Source organism: Thamnophis sirtalis, unplaced genomic scaffold, assembly GCF_051295495.1.
Source record: "Thamnophis sirtalis isolate CommonGarterSnake01/CBP01778 unplaced genomic scaffold, rThaSir2_p1.2 scaffold_3, whole genome shotgun sequence".
NCBI lineage: Eukaryota > Metazoa > Chordata > Lepidosauria > Squamata > Natricidae > Thamnophis > Thamnophis sirtalis.
This window is the reverse complement of record NW_028261383.1, coordinates 7,183,144-7,203,495: the sequence shown is the minus strand read 5'-3', so window position 1 is coordinate 7,203,495 and position 20,352 is coordinate 7,183,144. Positions and strand designations below refer to the sequence as shown.

The following is a 20,352-nucleotide window of genomic DNA, read 5'->3' as shown; positions in this document are numbered from 1 at the left end:
ACAAGGCTGAATGAATCTCAAAGAACAAGAAGAATTAGAAGAATTGAAAGCATCCACACTTTTCTGATTCAGACAGAGACAAACCAATCTTCACCTAAACAGTAGAGAAAGGTACATTCAAGAGCACAATCTCTCTTGCCCTAAAACCTCTGCCGCAATGAGACTGATCTGTGGCATTTATCCTTTTCTGATGAAAGATGCCTTTCTTGTTGCTTCAGTCTGATGTTAACACCAGTTACTGTAGGAGAAGATGTCTCAAAGTCTGAGATGGTGATAATTACATTGAGAAATAATTTCTCCTCTGGGGATCCTGAATTCTTCCAAGACTCCATGTGCAGAGGGTCAGCAAGAGAATGGCACATAAGAAATAGCACATGAAGAAAAATCACAAATACACCCCTGAGGCTATTGTGGTCCCTACTGTCAAGACATGTTCAGAAAGTGATGCTGGAGGAAAATCATTCAACACCAGATAATTGAATTCTGCTGTCCTTCATCATGGTGTCTTTTCTTCATAGACTGCTGAGGAAGGTCACCTAGAGCTGTGGAGTTTGGTTACAGTCTATGTTGATGACACAAATCTAGTCCTGTCTGTTTTCTAATTCAAATATCTTTGAACCCTCCCTAATGTTAAGAGTAGAGACTTTTTGTGATTTTATTTTCTATTAGATCTCCATTTTTCAAACTTAAATTGGAGCTGATTTTAAATTTATTTCTGCCTGAAGTGAAATTTCATTTCCTATCAGTTCTAGAAATGTCAATTGTTGGATAAGAGCCAACTATCTGCCAGAAAATTGACAACCTATGTATATAGGGATAAAGTCATAGAGTGGATAGAAGCTTTTCTTTTTCTTTCTTGACACTCTGTGTTTTCCTCCCACATTGATGTAATCCCCTAAGTATCTTTACATGTTGAAGTTATTTATTTATCAAATGAAGGCTGAGCTTGTGAGGTCTGCAGCTGAGATGGTGGCAGTGTCCATAGCATGGTGGGTGATATCATCTGATTTATTGCTGTACCCACTCAGAAACTGGTTTGGGGGAATCTGGTGGTCCCCCTTTATTTTCTATGGACACATTTGGTAGAGCGGGGCACCTTTGGCCTTCCCATCTCTGAGGTTGTCTGCAAACCCTCTACAAATTTTGCCAAATGATTGGTAGATGTTATTGGGAATCCTTATATTTCTGAGTGTATCTAGTTAGGAGGATAAAATTTCTTATCTGGGGGGGGGTATTGATATGTACATCTTGGCCTGTAAATGTTAACTTGAAGTTTGAATGAAGGATGGGAGCTGAAGGAATAGGTTGGACCATCCGGATAGAGACACATAGAAGTTGGCCATAATTTGTGACATCTGATCTGCTACTCAAAGAGTGTGGTCCTAGGCTTCTAATCTCAGTGCCTGGCTACCAGATCCTTGATTGCTCTGGGTTTTCAATGTTATTTTGCAATGTCAGGATGATGCATAGTGGATCTCATCCCTGATGTTAGCTGCCATATCTTACTAAAACTGAAGGGAGTCTGAGTGAAGACATGTTAGAGATCATGTTGGGGATTACCTCATGGTGATAAAGGGTGGATGTGTTTCCCCACCTTCACTAGGTCTTTTGAAAGCTAAGCAACAGCCATATTTAGGGTGACCTGGTCCTTATAGGTTAGTGTTCTGACCCCCCTCTGTCCAGTGATTAATGCCAAGACAGACTTACTGTTAGCCACACTTTATTTACAGTAATTACAATCCTGTTGGCTGAAAGCCCAACACAGCTCACTGGCAAGGTGTTGGCAGCAACCCAGACTCCCACAGAAAATAGATACAATACACACAAGAGCTTCTCCAGCTTGTTATGAACGGTTGTGTCCTGCAAAAGGGCTCCTCCCAAAGTCTCTTCTTATATACTCTCTTCGAAGGAGCCAGACCTCAACTACCTGGGTTTGATTATCTCTTATGAGTCTGTCTCTGTAATTGCTGCCTCCATTTCTCTGCCCTTTGTTGCCTGGCGTCAGTGACAAACTCCCTTTGATCTTCTCCACTGCTCCATGCCTCAGGCGCCTCCTGGTGGCCAACCAGCCTCTCTGGTCTCTGCTCAGAGTCTGAGCCCTGCCCAGGGTCCTCCACATCTTCCAGAGCTGACACATAGGGTCCCTCACTATTGGAGTCCATCAGCAGCTCCAACGGCTCCTGCTGGGCCACAACAGGTTAGGGACACTCTCCTCAGAACATCTGCTGTGTCTCTGGGAGGAATATTATACAGGCTATCTGGAAGATAAAATTACTGAGATTTGCCCTGATCTGAACAAGGAAGGTCAAGGTGCCTGGTGCATGGTCTGGTGTTGTCGGAGGAGTTTGAGCTAGTGACTCCAAAGAAAATGGACAAGTTCTGTGAGAGATCCAGAAGGCCCTCACAATGATGATTTTTGAAGGGTTTTGAAAATTTTGTTCTCACTTCTTGTGCCATATCCATCATTGGACATTGGCGATCCTATTTTTATCAGCAGCCATGCAAAAAAATGTAGTTGAGTTTTGTCCAAACCAGCCCCTTAGATCTTGAAACCATGATGTTCTTCTTCTGCCTGGTCCTTCTTTATCTTCAATTTTTCCTTGGAGGATTAAGTGAAATATGTGGTATTTTTCCAGGTCTTGCATCACATGGCCAATATATTCTAACATTCACTTTTTAATGGTTTTGATGATTTCCCTTGGCTTTCCCAGGTGGCTTATCCTCTTCTCATTTAACATCAATCTTTGAAAACTAGTTAATCGCATACATGGTTTGAAGAAAATCAGCAAATGTATAGGATTAACAGTTTGTCTCCAAAACAACAGAATAACAGAAGACACTGTACAAAACCTGGCCATATTTCTATGTGTTTCTGAAGCTGCATCAGCAAAAACAGTCTTTCTCTACATTGGTTAAAGTTGCAGATTGTGGCACAGTCCTTAAATGCTATTTATTTATCCAAGCCGAAGAAGGGATGAAGAAGGCTGAGAACTCTTTGTGTGCAAGAAAGATACAGCCATGATAGAATCAAGAAGTGAGATACACCCCGCAAACATATTTCTGCTAAATTTGAAAAATTGTGATAATTTCAGGAGGAATTCCTTCTTTGAATGGGATGTCCTTGCAAACTTCCATTTTCAAAAGTTAAGAACATGACTTCTGAATCAGGCCATGATCCATCTATATCTCTCAGTGCAAGAAATATAGTAAGTTGGTAAGAACACACTTGGAATATTGCATCCAGTTTTGGAATTGGATATGTCTAGTTTAATGAAAAGAATGACTAGGGGTGACATGACAACAGTCTTCCAATATTTGAAGGACTGCCACAAAGAAAAGGGAGTCAATCTATCATACAAAGCACCAAAAGGCAGGACAAGGAGCAAAAGACAGAAACTAATCAAGAAGAGAAGCAACCTAGAACTAAGAAAAATCTAACAGTTAGAACAACGTATCAGTGGAACTACGTGCCTCCAGAAGTTATAGGTGCTCCAACACTGGAGCTTTTAAAAAGAGATTGGACAACCATTTGTATGAAATGATATAGGGTTTCCTGCCTCAGCAGGAGTTTGGACTGGAATACCTCTGAAGTCCCTTTCAACTCTGTTATTCTGTTATTCATGACCCAAATAATTTTGGTATGTCCACCAAAGAGATGGACAAATTATTGCAACTTGGTAAGGAGTATTTATGCCCAATTCCACCTCCATCCCTTGCACCACATTTATGGAACACTGGAATATGGATACTCTCAATCTTTTAGGAATTACTTTGTAAAACTCTTGTATATCTATATTTCAGCTATCCTCTTATTTTATTTTTATATAATTTGACCAGTTGGATAATCCAGATTAATATCCTCCTCAAATGGCTGGGAGGTATCTCTCCATTCTCTTTTTGCTGATGGTGCTGAGATCTTGAATACAATAGTGAAAAAACAACAACAACACCCAACTGCTGATAACCTAACCTATGATAAAAGTAAAATAGTGGAACTTTTAGACAATCAAAAATATTTCTCGCATATGAACAACATTACTATTGCACAAGTTTCAAATATTTGGGGTGTGGCATTTCAGGCTTCAGGTACACCAAGGGCACAGAGCAAATGTGCTAATTTGACTGCTCAAAAGAGGACATCTTGCAATTATACGGCATAAGGATGGGAGACACTAAATTCCAATTGCTTTTTGATTATTTCAGTTCATATTTGTTGCCCCAGCTTGAAACTGTATGGGGGAGAGCTTGAAATAATTTATATGCTTGGTCTGTTGAAATGTGTTGAGTATGGAAATTCTTTTAACTCACATTTATACATTTCTTCTGGTTGTAAGATGCTCCTTTGTATTGAGGTCTGGTCTCAGAATAATAATGTAGCACTTAGGGCTGAAGACACAGACCAGCAGACCAGCACTGGAGGCCAAGATTGAGAAGACCTGCACAGCCACCATGTATTTGCCTTTGGTGCTCATGTAGGTGGGCAGGAAGGAGACCCAAACATTGCAGAAGACCAGCATGCTGAAGGTGATCAGCTTGGCTTCATTGAAAGCCCCAGGTAGGTTTCTGGCCAGGAAAGCCACTGTGAAGCATATGGCAGCCAGGAAGCCCATGTAGCTGAGGTTGATGTAGAACATGAAAACAGAGCCTTCATTGCATTGCAGGATGATCTCTCCAGGCTGAGAGTGAAAATCAGAGTCAGAGAATGGGGGAGAAATTCCCAGCCAGATGGAGCAGATCATAATTTGGACACTAGAACAAGAAAGGATGATGGAGTTGGCCAAGCTCTTCCCCAAACACCTCTTCATTTGGTTGCCTGGTTTTGTGGCCAGAAAAGCCAGCACCACTGTGATGGTTTTGGCCAAGAGTGAAGAAATAGCAACTGAGAAGATGATGCTGAAAACTGTTTGTCGGAGAAGGCAGGTGACTTTCCTTGGTTGACCAATGAAGAGAAAAGGAGACAAGAAGCAAAGCAGGAGGGAGACCAGGAGGATGTAAGAGAGGTCCCGGTTGTTGGCTTTGACAATGGGAGTTTTTAGATGTTTTATGAATATGATTAGAACAAGGCCTGTGGCTAAGAACAAGAGCAGGGCAAAAGAGACCAGAATTATTCCCAGATATTCTTCATAAGAAAGGAAGGATATAACTTTGGGGATACATTGGATTCTGTTCTCATTTGGATATTTTTCATCTGGACACTTGGTGCATTTTTCTGTATCTGAGTAAAGAAAAAAAAGCAATATTTTTTTAATATTCTGTACTTCCACAAAATACCTTCTTGTGACCATCTTTGTTACCAGCAGCATTTACTGAGAAGCATTGCTTAGAATCTCTACAGAGAGCAGGTAAGAAGAATATCATTTTCTTAAGAAAAAACAGCTATATTTTTATAGTTTATTAAATTGGAAGAAGTCCTGGATCCTGAATGATTTCTTGTGTAATTTGCAGAACCTACAACAGTGGTGGCGAACCTTTTCGGCATCAAGTGCCCAAACTGCAACCCCAAACCCACATATTTATCTCAAAGTGCCAACACATCAATTTAACCTGAATAATGAAGTTTTACTACCTAAAATAATGATAAACTAGGCAGAGTCCAGCTTATTGTTCTAAGAAAAATGTGATAAATGTACTTTTATGCCCCTTTTTTTCTACTTTTGAAATATTACATTTAGCAACAATAAAAAAGCTTTCTCTCCCCCCTCCCCCTCCATTTCTCTCTCCACTCTCTCCTTGTCTCATATTCCCACCCACCCTCCCTTTCTCTCTTTCCCATCCCCTTTCTTTCTCTCCCCGCTTTCTCTTTCCCTCCCTCCCCTTTCTCTTTCTCTCTCTTTCTCTTCCCCCTCTTTCTTTCCCACTTTCTTCCTCTTTCTCTCCCTTTTCCCCTCCCTCCCCTTTCTCTTTCTCTCCCCCTCTCTTTCTATCTTCCCTCCTCCCTCCCTCCCCTCTCTTTCTTTCCCCTTTCTCTCTCTTTCCCCTCCTCTCTCTCTTTCCCTCCCTCCCTCACTTTCTCTCTCTATTTCTCTGTCTCTCTCTCTGTCTCTCTCTTTTTCCCTCCCACCCCCTTTCTTTCTCCCCTACAGAGTCTCAACTTGCTCTCGCCTCTCAATGCAATCCGGGAGGTGAGAGTGAGCTGAGAAACCTCCATCCTTCCTCCTTACCTTATTCCCCTATCCCCCCCCCCACAGACACCAATCCTTTCCCAATTGCTTTGCCCATCTCAGGCCCTTGAGAGGAGCCTGCTACATGCACTTTCTATTGAGGATGGGCTTATTTCAGGGTGAGTACACATGGTGACAAAGAGGTGGGATTTAAATAGACAGGCAAGCTGGAATGGGGGAGGGAAGCGTCAAAGAAGAGGTGGTGTCAACAGCCCAGGCACACATGCACCCTTGCCCACTGCAGCTGCCAGGGCTTCTCCTTCATCATGGGCTCCAGGAGGAGGAGGGGACCCTCATTGGGAAGATAAATTCTACTGTGCTCCTGCTCAAGGCAGCAACAGGAAATGTACCATGAGGAAGGAGGAAGGCTGTTTTGCATGGCTTTTTAGTTCCACAAATGATGATGAGAAACATGAAGGAGCTGGACTAGGGGGATGGCATGTGTTTCCAGAGAGAGGGCTTTATGTGCCACATCTGGCACACATGCCATAGGTTCACCATCACAGACCTATATGATTAGAGATAGATAAAGAATCAATTAATCTTTCTAGGCACATTTCCTAGATCCTGACAGATAGCACTTCTTGATATACTTGACTCTGAATGCCTACCTTTTGAAATGTAATTAGCTGGTGGGGGGGAGTTAGTTGTGCAAATAATCTAGAATTCAAACTAAAAAGCAGAAGAAATTTATTTTCTGGCAGCAGAGAGGCTTGTCCAATCTGCTTCACCCTCCTATCTCTTCCTAGGCCCTCCCTCAAGGTTTTTCTGCTATTTCTCCCTCTAGATATGAAATTATGAAATTTGAAGATAATAGCAATGGCGCTGCTTCATGTGCTTTACAGCTCTCTCTAAGCAGTTTACAGAGTCAGCCTGTGGCCCCCAACAATCTGGGTCCTCATTTTACCAACTTCAGAAGGATGGAAGGCTGAGTCAACCTTGAGCTGGTGAGAATCAAACTGCCAAACTGCTGGCAAAAATAAATAAATAAATAAATAAAAACATTGAACTTTAATCTGTCTTTTAACTTGCACTTTCATGACAGTGTTTCAGATGAATCCACTTCCTCAAGACCTGCCTTTTTCCTTGGTGTCCCCCACCTTCACGAATGGAGATGGTCCCCTCAGGACAAGGAATGCAGTCGTAGCAACAAACTGGCTCTCCTTCTCGCTTCCTCTTGACAAACCCAGGATGACAATTTTCCACACATTGGGACTGAGGGAGAGACTAAAAATATTTTAAAGAAAATAGATTGGGACAAAGCAGGTATGAAAATGGATGTAAACATTAACATTAGCCAAATAGTTCCTGGGCTTCACTTAGAAAAATATGAACTCATGAACTCATTCCAAACAAATTTAAGAAATATGAATTCTGGCCGATTGTTCATTTACTCTCTCCCCTTTGCTCTTGGCCTCTGACATTGAAATAAAACATTTTTTCTACTTAAGAAAGGATGGAATTGAAAAGATGTAAGTCTTAAGTGACAATGGCTTGGCTCCTCCCCCTAGCCTCTTTAACATACATTTCTCCATTCTTGACATGATGATCTTGATTTAAATTTGGAAAAAGAGATTTATTAAATTTTTATTAAATTAGATATATTAAACAAAATTGTAGTAAAAAAAGAAACTTTGCACTGGTAAGATCTGGATAGGCTTCTTCTGGAGTATATAAAACAATGAGAATACTTCCCTTTGAAAGGAGTCCCAAACCATTCCCCAATTAAGTTACAAAAGGGGGGGAAATTCTTAAAATTTAGGGCTTTCTTTATTTGTGTTTTTCCCCCTCAATTCATATGGCTCTCAACTAAGACTAAAACTGACTGCCTAGTTTCTAGAACTGGGGTGAGATGAAATGCAGGAGGGGTCATGACAACCTGTCCCTCCAAAAGGGATCTTTTCCTCTTCAACAAGTTGGAGAAGAGTAGAAGACTTGTGTCCATCTCTGTATCTGGGTCGTTTTCTACTGAAGAACTGCAATTAGGGGGACATCAACTTGAAAAGAAAGACAAATCTACATTTCTTATTAGTTAAATTTGGATCATTTTTTCTGCTCAGAGGGACTTAACATAGTTAACCATAAAGATTAAAAAAATGCATTCTAAGTTTTCAGTTGAAGTGCCCTTTTCATCTAGGAGCATTTCCTTTCAAATTATCCCTTGTTGTTTCCAAAATGAAGAAGGGCTTTTCTTTCAATCAAAGTCTTGTTTCAGTGCTTCAGTTTTTCAGGTTATCAGCATCTCGTATCAAAACAGCCTTTATGATTTCATGTGAAACATGAACATCTTCGGAGCTTCTTCTAATGTTTTGAAAGGAGTCCCAAACCATTCCCCAATTAAGTTACAAAAGGGGGGGAAATTCTTAAAATTTAGGGCTTTCTTTATTTGTGTTTTTCCCCCTCAATTCATATGGCTCTCAACTAAGACTAAAACTGACTGCCTAGTTTCTAGAACTGGGGTGAGATGAAATGCAGGAGGGGTCATGACAACCTGTCCCTCCAAAAGGGATCTTTTCCTCTTCAACAAGTTGGAGAAGAGTAGAAGACTTGTGTCCATCTCTGTATCTGGGTCGTTTTCTACTGAAGAACTGCAATTAGGGGGACATCAACTTGAAAAGAAAGACAAATCTACATTTCTTATTAGTTAAATTTGGATCATTTTTTCTGCTCAGAGGGACTTAACATAGTTAACCATAAAGATTAAAAAAATGCATTCTAAGTTTTCAGTTGAAGTGCCCTTTTCATCTAGGAGCATTTCCTTTCAAATTATCCCTTGTTGTTTCCAAAATGAAGAAGGGCTTTTCTTTCAATCAAAGTCTTGTTTCAGTGCTTCAGTTTTTCAGGTTATCAGCATCTCGTATCAAAACAGCCTTTATGATTTCATGTGAAACATGAACATCTTCGGAGCTTCTTCTAATGTTTATCCCAGTGGGATGAAAGAGAGATATGGATACCTCTGGCTAGGTTTGGACTGTTTAAAAACATTGAACATCAGTGACCTTTCAAGAGAGACATTCCTCGATCTGGACAAGGTGAGACGTATTTCTCACATGGATCAATAGAACCTCTAACCAGTCATGACTATATTTCATCTGATTCAGTCCAAACCTTAATGCAGACTTTGGTTAAGAGAACCTGAGGCTATTAGCAATACAAATGGCAGCACTTGGATATTTCTCCCCAGCTTGATCCATGGTCTCCATTCTGAAGAATAATCACCTAGCATCCAATATTGGACATGACTGAATCAGTTTAAAAGAATATTCCTTATCATGGCATCTGAAGAACACTTTTGTGAATAGTACTAAAGTCCCCACAGTCCATCTAACAAAATGTTAAGTTTTCTCTTCTGTACATTCAACTCTCAGTAAGGGTCATCCTCCAGGGTGACTAGAACTAACCCACTTGAAATAGCTCATAATCTTTTTTTTAAAAAAAAAAAAAAATAGAAAACACAGCAATATTTGACCCACCTTGTTGAGCAGATTTAGCCATGAAAGAGCAATTTCATTAATAATAAGTCTCTGTCTTTCAATATACCCCAGTTTCCTTTTGATCAAATCCCCCTCGGGTGAAATTACCATGACCTCAATGTCCATATCTGCAGCTATTTTTCCATTTTGGTCCAGGTAAAGTTTCCAGTGGGAAAGATTGTAGAACTTATTCTTCTCCAGAAAGGGATGGAACTAGAATGGAAACATCCAGGAATTTAAAAAGCAGAAACCTTGGTTTGTTATCCCACCTGATATTATTCTGCAGTTTTTTTCTTAATGTGCAAACATGCTTAATTGGGACAAGTGTTACCACTAAGCTCATACGTGAATGAGAAAGGTTCAACAAAATTTGTCAACTGTAAATTGAAAAAAAAAAATGTTTATTGAGAAAATATAATAGACACATTTGATCAATTACAGGGAACATTCTACAGCAGATATCAAATAAATTGAACAACAGTAAAAAAGAGATTATTCATAAACTCCTAGAAAATAAAGGTTACCCCAAAGCATAGAATTTTTCAAGATGAAAGTTCCCAAGATAATCTGCTCCCAGGTAAACCAAACTGGAAATATGACAGGAGCTAATCCCAGTTTATTGGAGTGCTATTAAGAGAAGCCTAAAAATACAAATCTTCTGTAGGAAGTACACCCCAAAAGAACAGTGCACAAAACCTCTAAAGCAATGCCCCTTTAAGAAAACCAAAAAGCACTAGCAAAGAGGAGAAACAAGAACAGATGCTCAGGTTAATTGAAAGTCTGGGCTTGCTGTCAAAAGCCATTAATGGCTGTTACAAAAAAATAACAAAGCCTGACATGGAAACACTTAAACAGAGCAATAAAGATAAGCAGGATCAGGCTAAAAGTAGCTCACTGAGGCACATAAAAACACATTTTTTCCTGCCTCTCTGACAGGATTAAGCCTTAGGATAGAAAAGACAAAATATTTAGGACCAGGATTAACCCATTAAAGCAGGAAAACAAAACCCAGGGCAATCACCTCACCTGAAGGCACATCAAAACCCATCAAACTGCAGGTGCTTCAGAAGAAAATGAAGTATAAAAAGGTACAGGCTTGCCATCCCAATCTGCTGGCTAGCTAGGAATGCTTGAGCTGTGTCACTGTGTCCTTTTGCCTTTCTGAATTAAAATGTTCCACTTTCTGGGAGCTTGCTTCAGTGTCAATTCCTTCTCAGCACTGGTGACTGTTTCACAGTTGAGGAATCAACCAAGGATACTTCTTCCAACACTCCCACCAATTCATTTTTCAGCCTGAAAATTTAGGGAGGATTCCTTCTGAGTTTCTTTTTCTGGCTGTTAGGCAGCTGATCACTCCCTGGCCAGGTTAACTTCTCCCTGTCTGTCCTTTATTCTCACATATCATTACAGTTCCTTAATAGCTTATGGGAATGTTGGTGATATAACTTTATTTCAGCAAAACACAGATAGTCCTCAACTTACAACAGTTCATTTAGTGACTGTTCAAAGTTACAACATGCAACTGAAAAAAAATGACTTATGACAAATTTTCACAAGACCATTGCAGCATCCCCATGGTCACGTGATCAAATGATGAAGAATATAAAACAAAGGAATCCTTCAAATAGGGAAAGTCCCTTTTAAATACGAGAGGAGGAGTAGGAAAAGCAATAACCTCTATAGGAAAAGAATATTATTCATAAGAAAAGATTTCAAATAACATTTCAACACCAAGACAGCCAGGAAGTGATCAGGTTATATAGAAACAAGCCATCAAAAGTTAGAAGAGATTAAAATAAAAACTGACAAACTACATGCAGCAAGAAATTTCTGAGAATAATAAGATTAGAAAGTTTTTTCTATCTTGTACTGAATACAACAAATGTAATCCTATACCAAAAAGGACAAATGTAATTAATCAAGTGGGAACTCTGATCTTGTGGGGAAAAAAAGTCGCCTAGGTTGACATGTTGTAAACAACAAAGGAACATTCTGTATAAAATTCTGAGCTATTTTTTACTCAAGAGTACTTAAAATGGACCTCTGGCCCAAGAATGAGGTTCTATTTTTGTAGGAATAAGCAGCTGTAAGTTGCCTTCCTCATTCCAGCATGATTTGTGAGTCACTCACACTGGAAAAATAAAATGCAACTGAGGCTCAGGCCATCAGTTGTTCTCAGGGTCTCCTTCAAATTTATAAAAGTAAAATTCTACAGTGCTAATCACAAACCATACATACATGAATATTGTTAAAAGTGCAATCACCCTTTTAAAATTAGAAATGTTTAATATCAAAATCAAGGTGGCTCAAGGGCTAAGACACTGAGCTTGTCAATCAGAAAGGTAGGCAATTCAGTGATTCAAATCCCTAGCGCCATGTAATGGACCTAGCAACCTAGCAGTTCAGAAGCATATAAAAAATGCAAGTAGAAAAATAGGGACCACTTTGGTGGGAAGGTAACAGCGCTCTGTGCGCCTTTGGCATTCTGGCCTAGAGCTGGAAATGAGTAGCATGCATGTATGGGAGAACATTTACTTTAACCTAATATCAAAATATATCCCCCAAGGAATGAGATTGGCCGAATCTGTTGGCCTTTTGTAGCACAAGGAAGTTGATATGATATGATTAGTTTGTTTGGATCCTTGTTGGGACCCCATACCTGCCATGGCTGCAGTTGTGGAGCCTCCAGAGTCTCTTGGGCATCCTTCCTTCTCTTCCAGGGTCTGGACGAGTATGCAGCCTTCAAGACGTGGGCCAGAGTCATAAAGATACTGTAAACAGAGTCACTGTTTTCAATAAATATCCCATTCAATTCATCTTCAGTTTCCACTGGAGTTTCTTGGGTGCATCTTTTCTGGCCTTTGACAGAATAAACATGCTTTGAAAAAAAGCACTGAAAATTCTTGTCTTCATACTGGGAGTCTATAAAGGAGAAGGGTTCAAAAGCACCATATTCTGGGCTTATTTTTTGCATAAATTCAAAGCTCCAAATACTATGGATGTATTTGTGATATCCAAGATGAGAGATTATATAGTTTCCCACAGTTGTGGTGATCCAGATTTTCTCTCTAATGGGTCCTGACAAAATGTCAACTGTTAGATGAAAAGTATGAAATGTGCTTGAAACGATAATATGTTCTATGAAGTGAACAAAGACATTGACTTCTTTCCACTGAGAAAAGCTGGAATCCCTGAAGGGTACTGGATAGTCACTCATTGAGAATTGTTGTGATATAACGACACAAATTCCATTCCTGACAAGGAAAGGAGGAAAAATCCTGAGGAAATTATCTCCCTCCTCTGTGTCTGGAGCAAGGAGACCAATCAAGGTCCATCTGAAATGCAGAAGCACTTGGAGAATTCCTGAATACTGAAACCCTTCTTTGGGAAGCATCTGTTGGAAAAAAGGATATTTATTTTTATCACTCAGAGTCTCTGAAGCAATTCTGTGACCAATCTGGAAAAGCAAGGAAGAATGCTGTGTTATATTTAAGGTCAGATCAAGTCCAAAATATGGGTTTTTAATAAATTCTAATTTGTTTTGATAAACATATTAGAATAATTTGTTGATTAGCCATTGTTTAAAGTATTAAGCACATAATATTAAAAAGACTTTATATAAAAATGGAAGATGAGAAAAAATTAAGTAAAAAAGAATAACAATCAAAATGCAAATCATATTTCTCTATCACCCCTACAATTTAATGCAGTTAGAATCACATGTGCAGATTACCTGAAGTATATATATTGTTCCAACAATGGGTCATATTATATTTAGTTTTTGAAGATTGCTACATTTTCCTCTGCTTCTACATTTCAATCTTTTTACTTTCTTCCCCAGTTGCCAAGAGACAGGGAGACCATGGTTCCTCATATAATTTGTCAGTTGTGTAAGCTGAGAGGTCTTTAGTGAAATTTTGTTTGTTCTAACAGACACAATTTTGGGAGTCTGTAGTCTGCAGAGCCAAGGTGGCGCAGTGGTTAAATGCAGCACTGCAGGCTACTGCTAGATCAGCAGTTCAGCGGTTCAAATCTCACCGGCTCAGGGTTGACTCAGCCTTCCATCCTTCCGAGGTGGGTAAAATGAGGACCCAGATTGTTGGGGGCAATATGCTGACTCTCTGTAAACCGCTTAGAGAGGCCTGAAAGGCCTATGAAGCGGTATATAAGTCTACTGCTACTGCTATATATTGCTATTCCATAGCTTTCATTTTGCACCAATAATTAACAATATTAATTGATGTTGATTAATATGATGTTGGTTAATTGATGTTGATTAACATCAGACCAATAATCAAAAAGTAAAGAATACCACAATCAAGGAACTGCCAAACAAGCTAACTGTAAACAGCCCAACCAAAAACCCTCCAAGACTATTCCCACTAGTGCTTACACAGCAAGTCACTAGAGTATAAAATCAACCACATACTCCACTCCTTACTAGCACTTACTAATCAACCACATACTCCACTCCTTACCAGCACTGATCTTACCTAGTTTGGGTAATGAAATGTCTGCTCAGAAAGCAACAAGAAACCCTCATTTCAACACTGAGCTACAAATATTCTCTTTTATCAGTTTGATCCCATCCCTCTATTGATGCAGCCTAGATCTGCATTGGCTTTTTTGGGAGCTGCAGCATACAGGTGTCTCATATTTAAGTCAATGGTCCAGTAGGACACCTAGATTTATCTCACAGTTTCTACTGCAAACCAGATATTAACTATTCTATAACTGTGCATTTAGTGTTTCTTGCCTAGGAATGGGACCTTACTTTTCATACCACTGAATTGCATTTCATTGGATAGGGCCCAGTGCTTAAATCTGTCAAGATCCTTCTGAATATTGAATCCATCTTTCAAAGTTTTAGCAATTTTCCATGGCTTGGTGTCATCTGCAAATTTGATGAATTCCCCTTCTTTCTCCTGATCTAGATCATTTGTGAAGATGTTAAAGAACATGTATGTGCTTCCTACATACCTTAGTTAACTGATTAACAAAAAGTTCATCGATTTCCTCTGTTTGGTTGGGTGGCCTATAGTATACACTTATGGCAATGTCATTTTTTCCCCCTTTTGTATTGATCCAAATGCATTCAAGACAGTTTTCATCATTGTTGTGCTCTATTTCTGTAAAGCTGTAGTTATTTCTTATATATCATGCAACCCCACCTCCTCTTTTATTTGGTCAGTTTCCTTTATAGCAGTAGACTTATATACCGCTTCATAGGCCTTTCAGGCCTCTCTAAGCGGTTTACAGAGAGTCAGCATATTGCCCCCAACAATCTGGGTCCTCATTTTACCCACCTCGGAAGGATGGAAGGCTGAGTCAACCCTGAGCCAGTGAGATTTAAATCCCTCTAGCTATGTATTCCATGTCTGAGATTCATCCCACCACATTTCTGTAACAACAACCATATCATATATGCCCTCATTTACTTGAGTTTCTAATTCACCCTGTTTATTCCTCATACTCTGTGCATTGGTGTATAGACATTTGAGTCCTTTTTAATTGACCCTGTGTTTACTTTCTACGGAACCTATTTTGTGCCTGAGTTCTCCTATTTCCTTACCAAGTGTTTTATTAGTGCACGTGGTATATAGAACACACTGTCAAAAGCTACATTTTCCTTGACATTGATATTCTTACCCACACAAACATCTATGTTACAAGCACTGATTACCCTGTTAGTTTTAGATTGCTGGGGACAAAAGTATTCTGTATCAATAAAATCTCTATCCCCGTTTTTTAGTTTAAATGTTTCTCCAAAAAATCTGGGAATTTAATGCCAGGTAACTCGGTCCCTTTCTTTAATGGATGCAAATCATCACCATGTTTTCATGAATATGGCATTTGTTCAGCATTATCATCATTTTTCTAAGATCATGTACAAAATGTGAGCTTTCCATTGGTGCTGCATTTTCTTATTGTACAGAAGATCCTTTGATTGGATACAGAGCCTCTCCTCACCTTCACAAGGATGCTGCAGAAGCCCCCAAAACAATAGAGATGCTATCATGAGAGGATATATTTATTTTTTAAATAGAATTTATTTTTATTTTCAAAACAAACATAACACATAAAATCTTCCATCTTTACATACTGTAGAAAGTATATCAGTTGGTTACAAAAGGTTTTCGTGCATCTCTTCCACAGTCATCAAGCATAATCCATATTAACTCAAGTATTTTAACTCAAATATTTATACTTATACCTCCATTTTTATTTGACTATAATTATTTAAACGTCCTTCATCATAAAATAAATAAAATTTAATACATAACCACATACTGGCATTTCATTTACTACTTCTGAAATCCTCCAATAACACTGAATCCTTATGTCCTATTCTAGCTAAACATCCTTAATATTTAATAACAAACTTTTCTAATCCTCCTTTCCAAATCACTGTTGGCAATTTTCATCGAGTTTCCTTATATTATACTCAAACATATATATAGGTTGTCATCATTATCCCACTTTTATTTGACTATATCCTGTATCATAACATTTCCCCCCTAATAATCAAAACTTAACTGTATCTAACTTAATTCTTTTTTTTTATTAACCTTTGTATATAATCTAAAAGGATTTCTAACCTTCCTTTTATGGGTACCATTCAATATTCATATCCAATTATTACTTATCATTACACATTGTATACATTATTATCATTATCAATTATTTATTTAACTATATCTATTATCACTAGATTTCACTAAGTTTAACTATTTTTAAGTTATATTCTTCCATCTATCAACCTGTATCTTTCCAATAACAAAACAATCTTATATCTTCTGCCATAGTATTTTAATTCAGATATTTATACATGTTACCCTTATACCTCCATTTTTATTTGACTATAATTGTTTAAAAGTCCTTCATCATAAAATATATTTATTTTAGGATATATTTATTTTGATACATGCTCCCATCCTAAAGTGTGTCCCAGCTCCCAGTTATGACACCTACAATGCACATAATGAAAAGCAGCTCTAAAACTCCATAGAGAAGATATAGTTGAATCTATCATGTACCGACTATCACCCCACTCACTTTACTATATAGAGAAATACAGACACAAACCTGTGGGACTTTGTAGAGGCCTACTAATGTTGACATCTGGATGGAAATCTCCCTGTCAGCTGCATCAAGAAGAGCCAAAATGTTGTCCTTCCTTCCACAGCTGTAGTTGGGAACATTGGCTTCTCCAGTAGAGAGCATTTCCAGCAATACTTCTGAAGTGCCAAGAGCTTTCAAATAGTTGTCATGGATATTATAGCCAAGTGTGAGATTGCACAGGAGCTGGATATTCTTGTTGATCTCTTGAATGATGGAAATAAAGCATTCTATTCCTTTGGAAGCATAAGGTATACTAATGTAAAAAAATGCTTTGGTTAATACAAGCACTATCAACAGCAGTAGCACAGTATCTTTTTTCCAATTTCATCCTCTTTATCAAGACTATTGAGTCTGAAGTCAATACTGATTGAAAACAAGAGGCAAATAATAGTCACCCATCAAATTGAATATTTGTAAATGTTGAGAAAATGGGAAGCAGATAAGAATAACAAATAGTCTATTATTTATAACAGCAGTAATTTTCATCAGTACAGTACCCAGTCTGTAAAATAACTCATTTTTAAAAAAATACAACTATCATAAAAGGAAGATAATATTTCATGAGTGACCCAGAAAAGCTGTTCTAAAAACAAGTCATCTTCTATCCCTATAAGGATCAGGCACTGAATATCAATGAGCAGTTATAAAAATATGAAAATGAGCTGGTCAGGGTTCACTACTGTCACTAAGTTATTATTCAAGTCATAAATTCTAGATTGGATGTAGAGAGGAAAATAATGTGGACTTGTTTCAGGTAATTGTTCCTGTTCCATCTTTGAATTTGTATCCCTTCCACTAAATAAGACAAAACAGGAAACCCCCAGAAATCTGATCAATCAACAAAATTAACCACTTCCTGAAATATAGGAGAGAGTAGAATAAGATGAAAAGAATGAGTGTTAAAACTGCAGCTGGAAGTAATGCAGTTTCATAACACTGAGTAACTTACAAGTAAGACTGATTATGAGGAAGCTGGTTGAAAACCAATATTTTCTGGTTTAGTGTTACTGCACTGGTGACCATACCAATGAGATGGTCTCCTGGCCTGTAGTAGCTCCATGGTCTTTGTCTATCCAGTTGCACCAAATTCAGCGGGCACTTCATTCTAAGCTTTGCAGTTACTGGCTGGGACACCAATAGCATTGAAAGTAGAAGCAGGAGGTCCATAATTCATGGAGCTCAATTAAAGTTTGCTTCCAAAGAACAATTAGACGATTTCAAAGCACTCTCAGGAAATGGAATATAGAGGGGCTTTCCTTATTCAAAGAGAAACGAATTGAGCTTTATCTGGAAAAGAGAGAAAGGTACACAGCAGCATAGCCCCTGCATGTCTCCTAAATCTTGTGCAAACCATTCAGCCTGAGTAGAGGCATATATCTTTTTCTGACGCAAGATCCATTCCATGTTGCTTCTCAGTCTGATGTTATATCAAAAGCAGCCACAGGAAAAGTAGCAGAAGAGATTGCAAAGACTGGGATTGTAATAATTACTGTGAGTGATAATTTGTCCTCCAGACGTCTTCCAGGGCTCCATATAGAGGGGCAGCTGGAGAAAATGATTTTTGTGAAATGTTGCAGATACACCCCTGGAGACACTCTTACATAATGTTTGTCATCCTTCCTGTTAGGACATATCCAGAAAGTGAGGCTGGAGGAAGAGGCTCCAATACCCAGGGAATTGACTTCTGCTGTCTGCCATTGTGGCATATGGTCTCCAGAGAGGTCATCCCAAAGCTATGAAGTTTGGTGGCAGTCTAGATTCTTGTCACATAACTCTAGTGCTCTCTAAAACTATCTGCACCCTTGAACCCTGCCTAATGTTAAGAGAAGGGCTTCTTTCTGATATTCTTTTCTATGAGCTTTCCAGATATGAATCCTAATTTGGAGCTGATTTTAAAATTCCTTGGGCCTGAAATGACATTTCATTTCCACCTGTTCTAGAAGTATAATTTTTTGGATGAGAACTGACTAAGAGACAGGAAAGGGACAGTCTGTAGACTGTATTCTTAGGTAAATAGGGAGAAATTTACAGAAGAGATTTTTTTTTATTTTCCTTGACTCTGTTGTTCTTCAATATTCATGGAAGACCCTGAAATCTGAAGTTTCATAGTTTATTAAATAAAAAAATGGATGTGAATAATTATTTTGTCTGCAGCTGAGATAGTGGTGTATATGATGTGGCCTGGTATATGGTGTGGACAGATTTCTCCATTCCCTCTTTCCCCTTGGAGCTCTCCAATTGCCTTGATGCTGGCCTCAACTCCCACTTCACCTTCTCATCTGATTCAGCAGCTGGAGCAGCCAGTGGCAGACAAGCCACAACACTCAGCCTTGTGCATGGTGCAGATGGGAGAATGGCAGTGATATCACTAGCAGGGGTGGGTATTGGACCTGGGTACTTGAGAGACTGCCTCCTGCCAATCAACTCCCTATGACCAATTAGATCCCAGAGATTAGGCCTCCTCCGAATACCATCTGCTAGCCAATGTCGACTGTCGACCCCCTCGGGGGAGGGCCTTCTCTGTGGCTGCTCCGGCCCTCTGGAATGATCTTCCCATGGAGATCCAGACCCTCACCACCCTTCCGGCTTTCCGCAAAGCCACTAAGACCTGACTGTTTCGGCAGGCCTGGGGCTGATGAGTTCCCGGCCCCACTTAAACTGTTGTGACTGTTGTTTTGTTTTAACTTGCTTGTCTAGTGTTCTGTTTGTATTCCCCTTCCCTTTGGTTTGTTAGCCACCCTGAGTCTCTCGGGAATAGGGCGGCATACAAGTTGAATAAACATTCCAAACATTCCACCATATCTTTTGCCCGAATCTGAGTTTGGCTAACTAGCTTTGGACCCACCCATGTGGGTGTTGTTTCCCTAGGTGTTAGGTGTTGTGTGAGCCAACAGATTCGCTGTTTCTGGCCAGAAGATCAAGCTGAGGCAGAACTAGACTTTATTATTTTTATATTTCTTATTATTTTCATTGTTGTCTCCTCTTTGTCCTCTTCCTCCTTCATTTCTTCTGTTGACTCCTCCCTTTCTTGGGCATTTTGGTCTTTGCTCATAATCCCTCATATGGTATTTTCCAATTTTTTCCACAATCTCCTTAAATCCTTTCTCCATGACTTCCATCTCCATCAAAATTCCACTTATTTCTTACTTATTAGTGTCTCATTTTATTTCAACTTTTGTCCAACAGTCCAAGAGCTATTTATTCAGTCCTTACCCTTCAAGGAGTGCACTAGTCCCAATTCTTTATGTCCCATAAGTAAACAATCAGTTCCATATAGATAGTCCCAGAAGTTATCAAAAGCCTCTTTGCATCCCCTTTACAGATTCAGTCTTCTAGTGTAACATTCAAATGTCTCTTTAATTAAATAGCTTCCTCATTTTCATATTCAGGTCTCCAGAATCATGGGGTAATTAAAGGGAGTCCAATGGATATTTACACTGCCTTTCATGTAGGTCAGTGATGGCTAAGCTTCTTCAGACTGAGTGCCCAAAGCGCAAGTGAATGTTAACCCCCAAAATGCAATGTGTGCACAGCCTCCTGCATGAGCCCCACCCCTGTGTTTGTGTGTGCGACCCCGCTGCCTGCACCCCACCCAG

General features: G+C 39.1%; 1 protein-coding gene across 1 annotated transcript; it reads right to left on the bottom strand.

Moving 5' to 3' along the window:
* Nucleotides 1–4,310: 4,310 nt before the first annotated feature.
* On the bottom strand, nucleotides 4,311–9,760 carry LOC148047085 (vomeronasal type-2 receptor 26-like). Its single transcript, XM_087707736.1, has 3 exons — nucleotides 9,743–9,760; nucleotides 7,262–7,388; nucleotides 4,311–5,215 (listed from the first exon to the last, which is right to left on the bottom strand). Exons 1-3 carry the CDS (start codon nucleotides 9,758–9,760, stop codon nucleotides 4,311–4,313), a joined length of 1,050 nt encoding a protein of 349 aa, XP_087563862.1.
* Between the last annotated feature and the right edge of the window lie 10,592 nt (nucleotides 9,761–20,352).

Excerpts from the sequence above, each read along its gene's own strand:
- LOC148047085 (XM_087707736.1), bottom strand. Across the intron at positions 5,216-7,261 it reads GACCATCTCCATTCGTGAAG|ATACAGAAAAATGCACCAAG; the intron begins GTGGGGGACACC and ends TTCTTTACTCAG.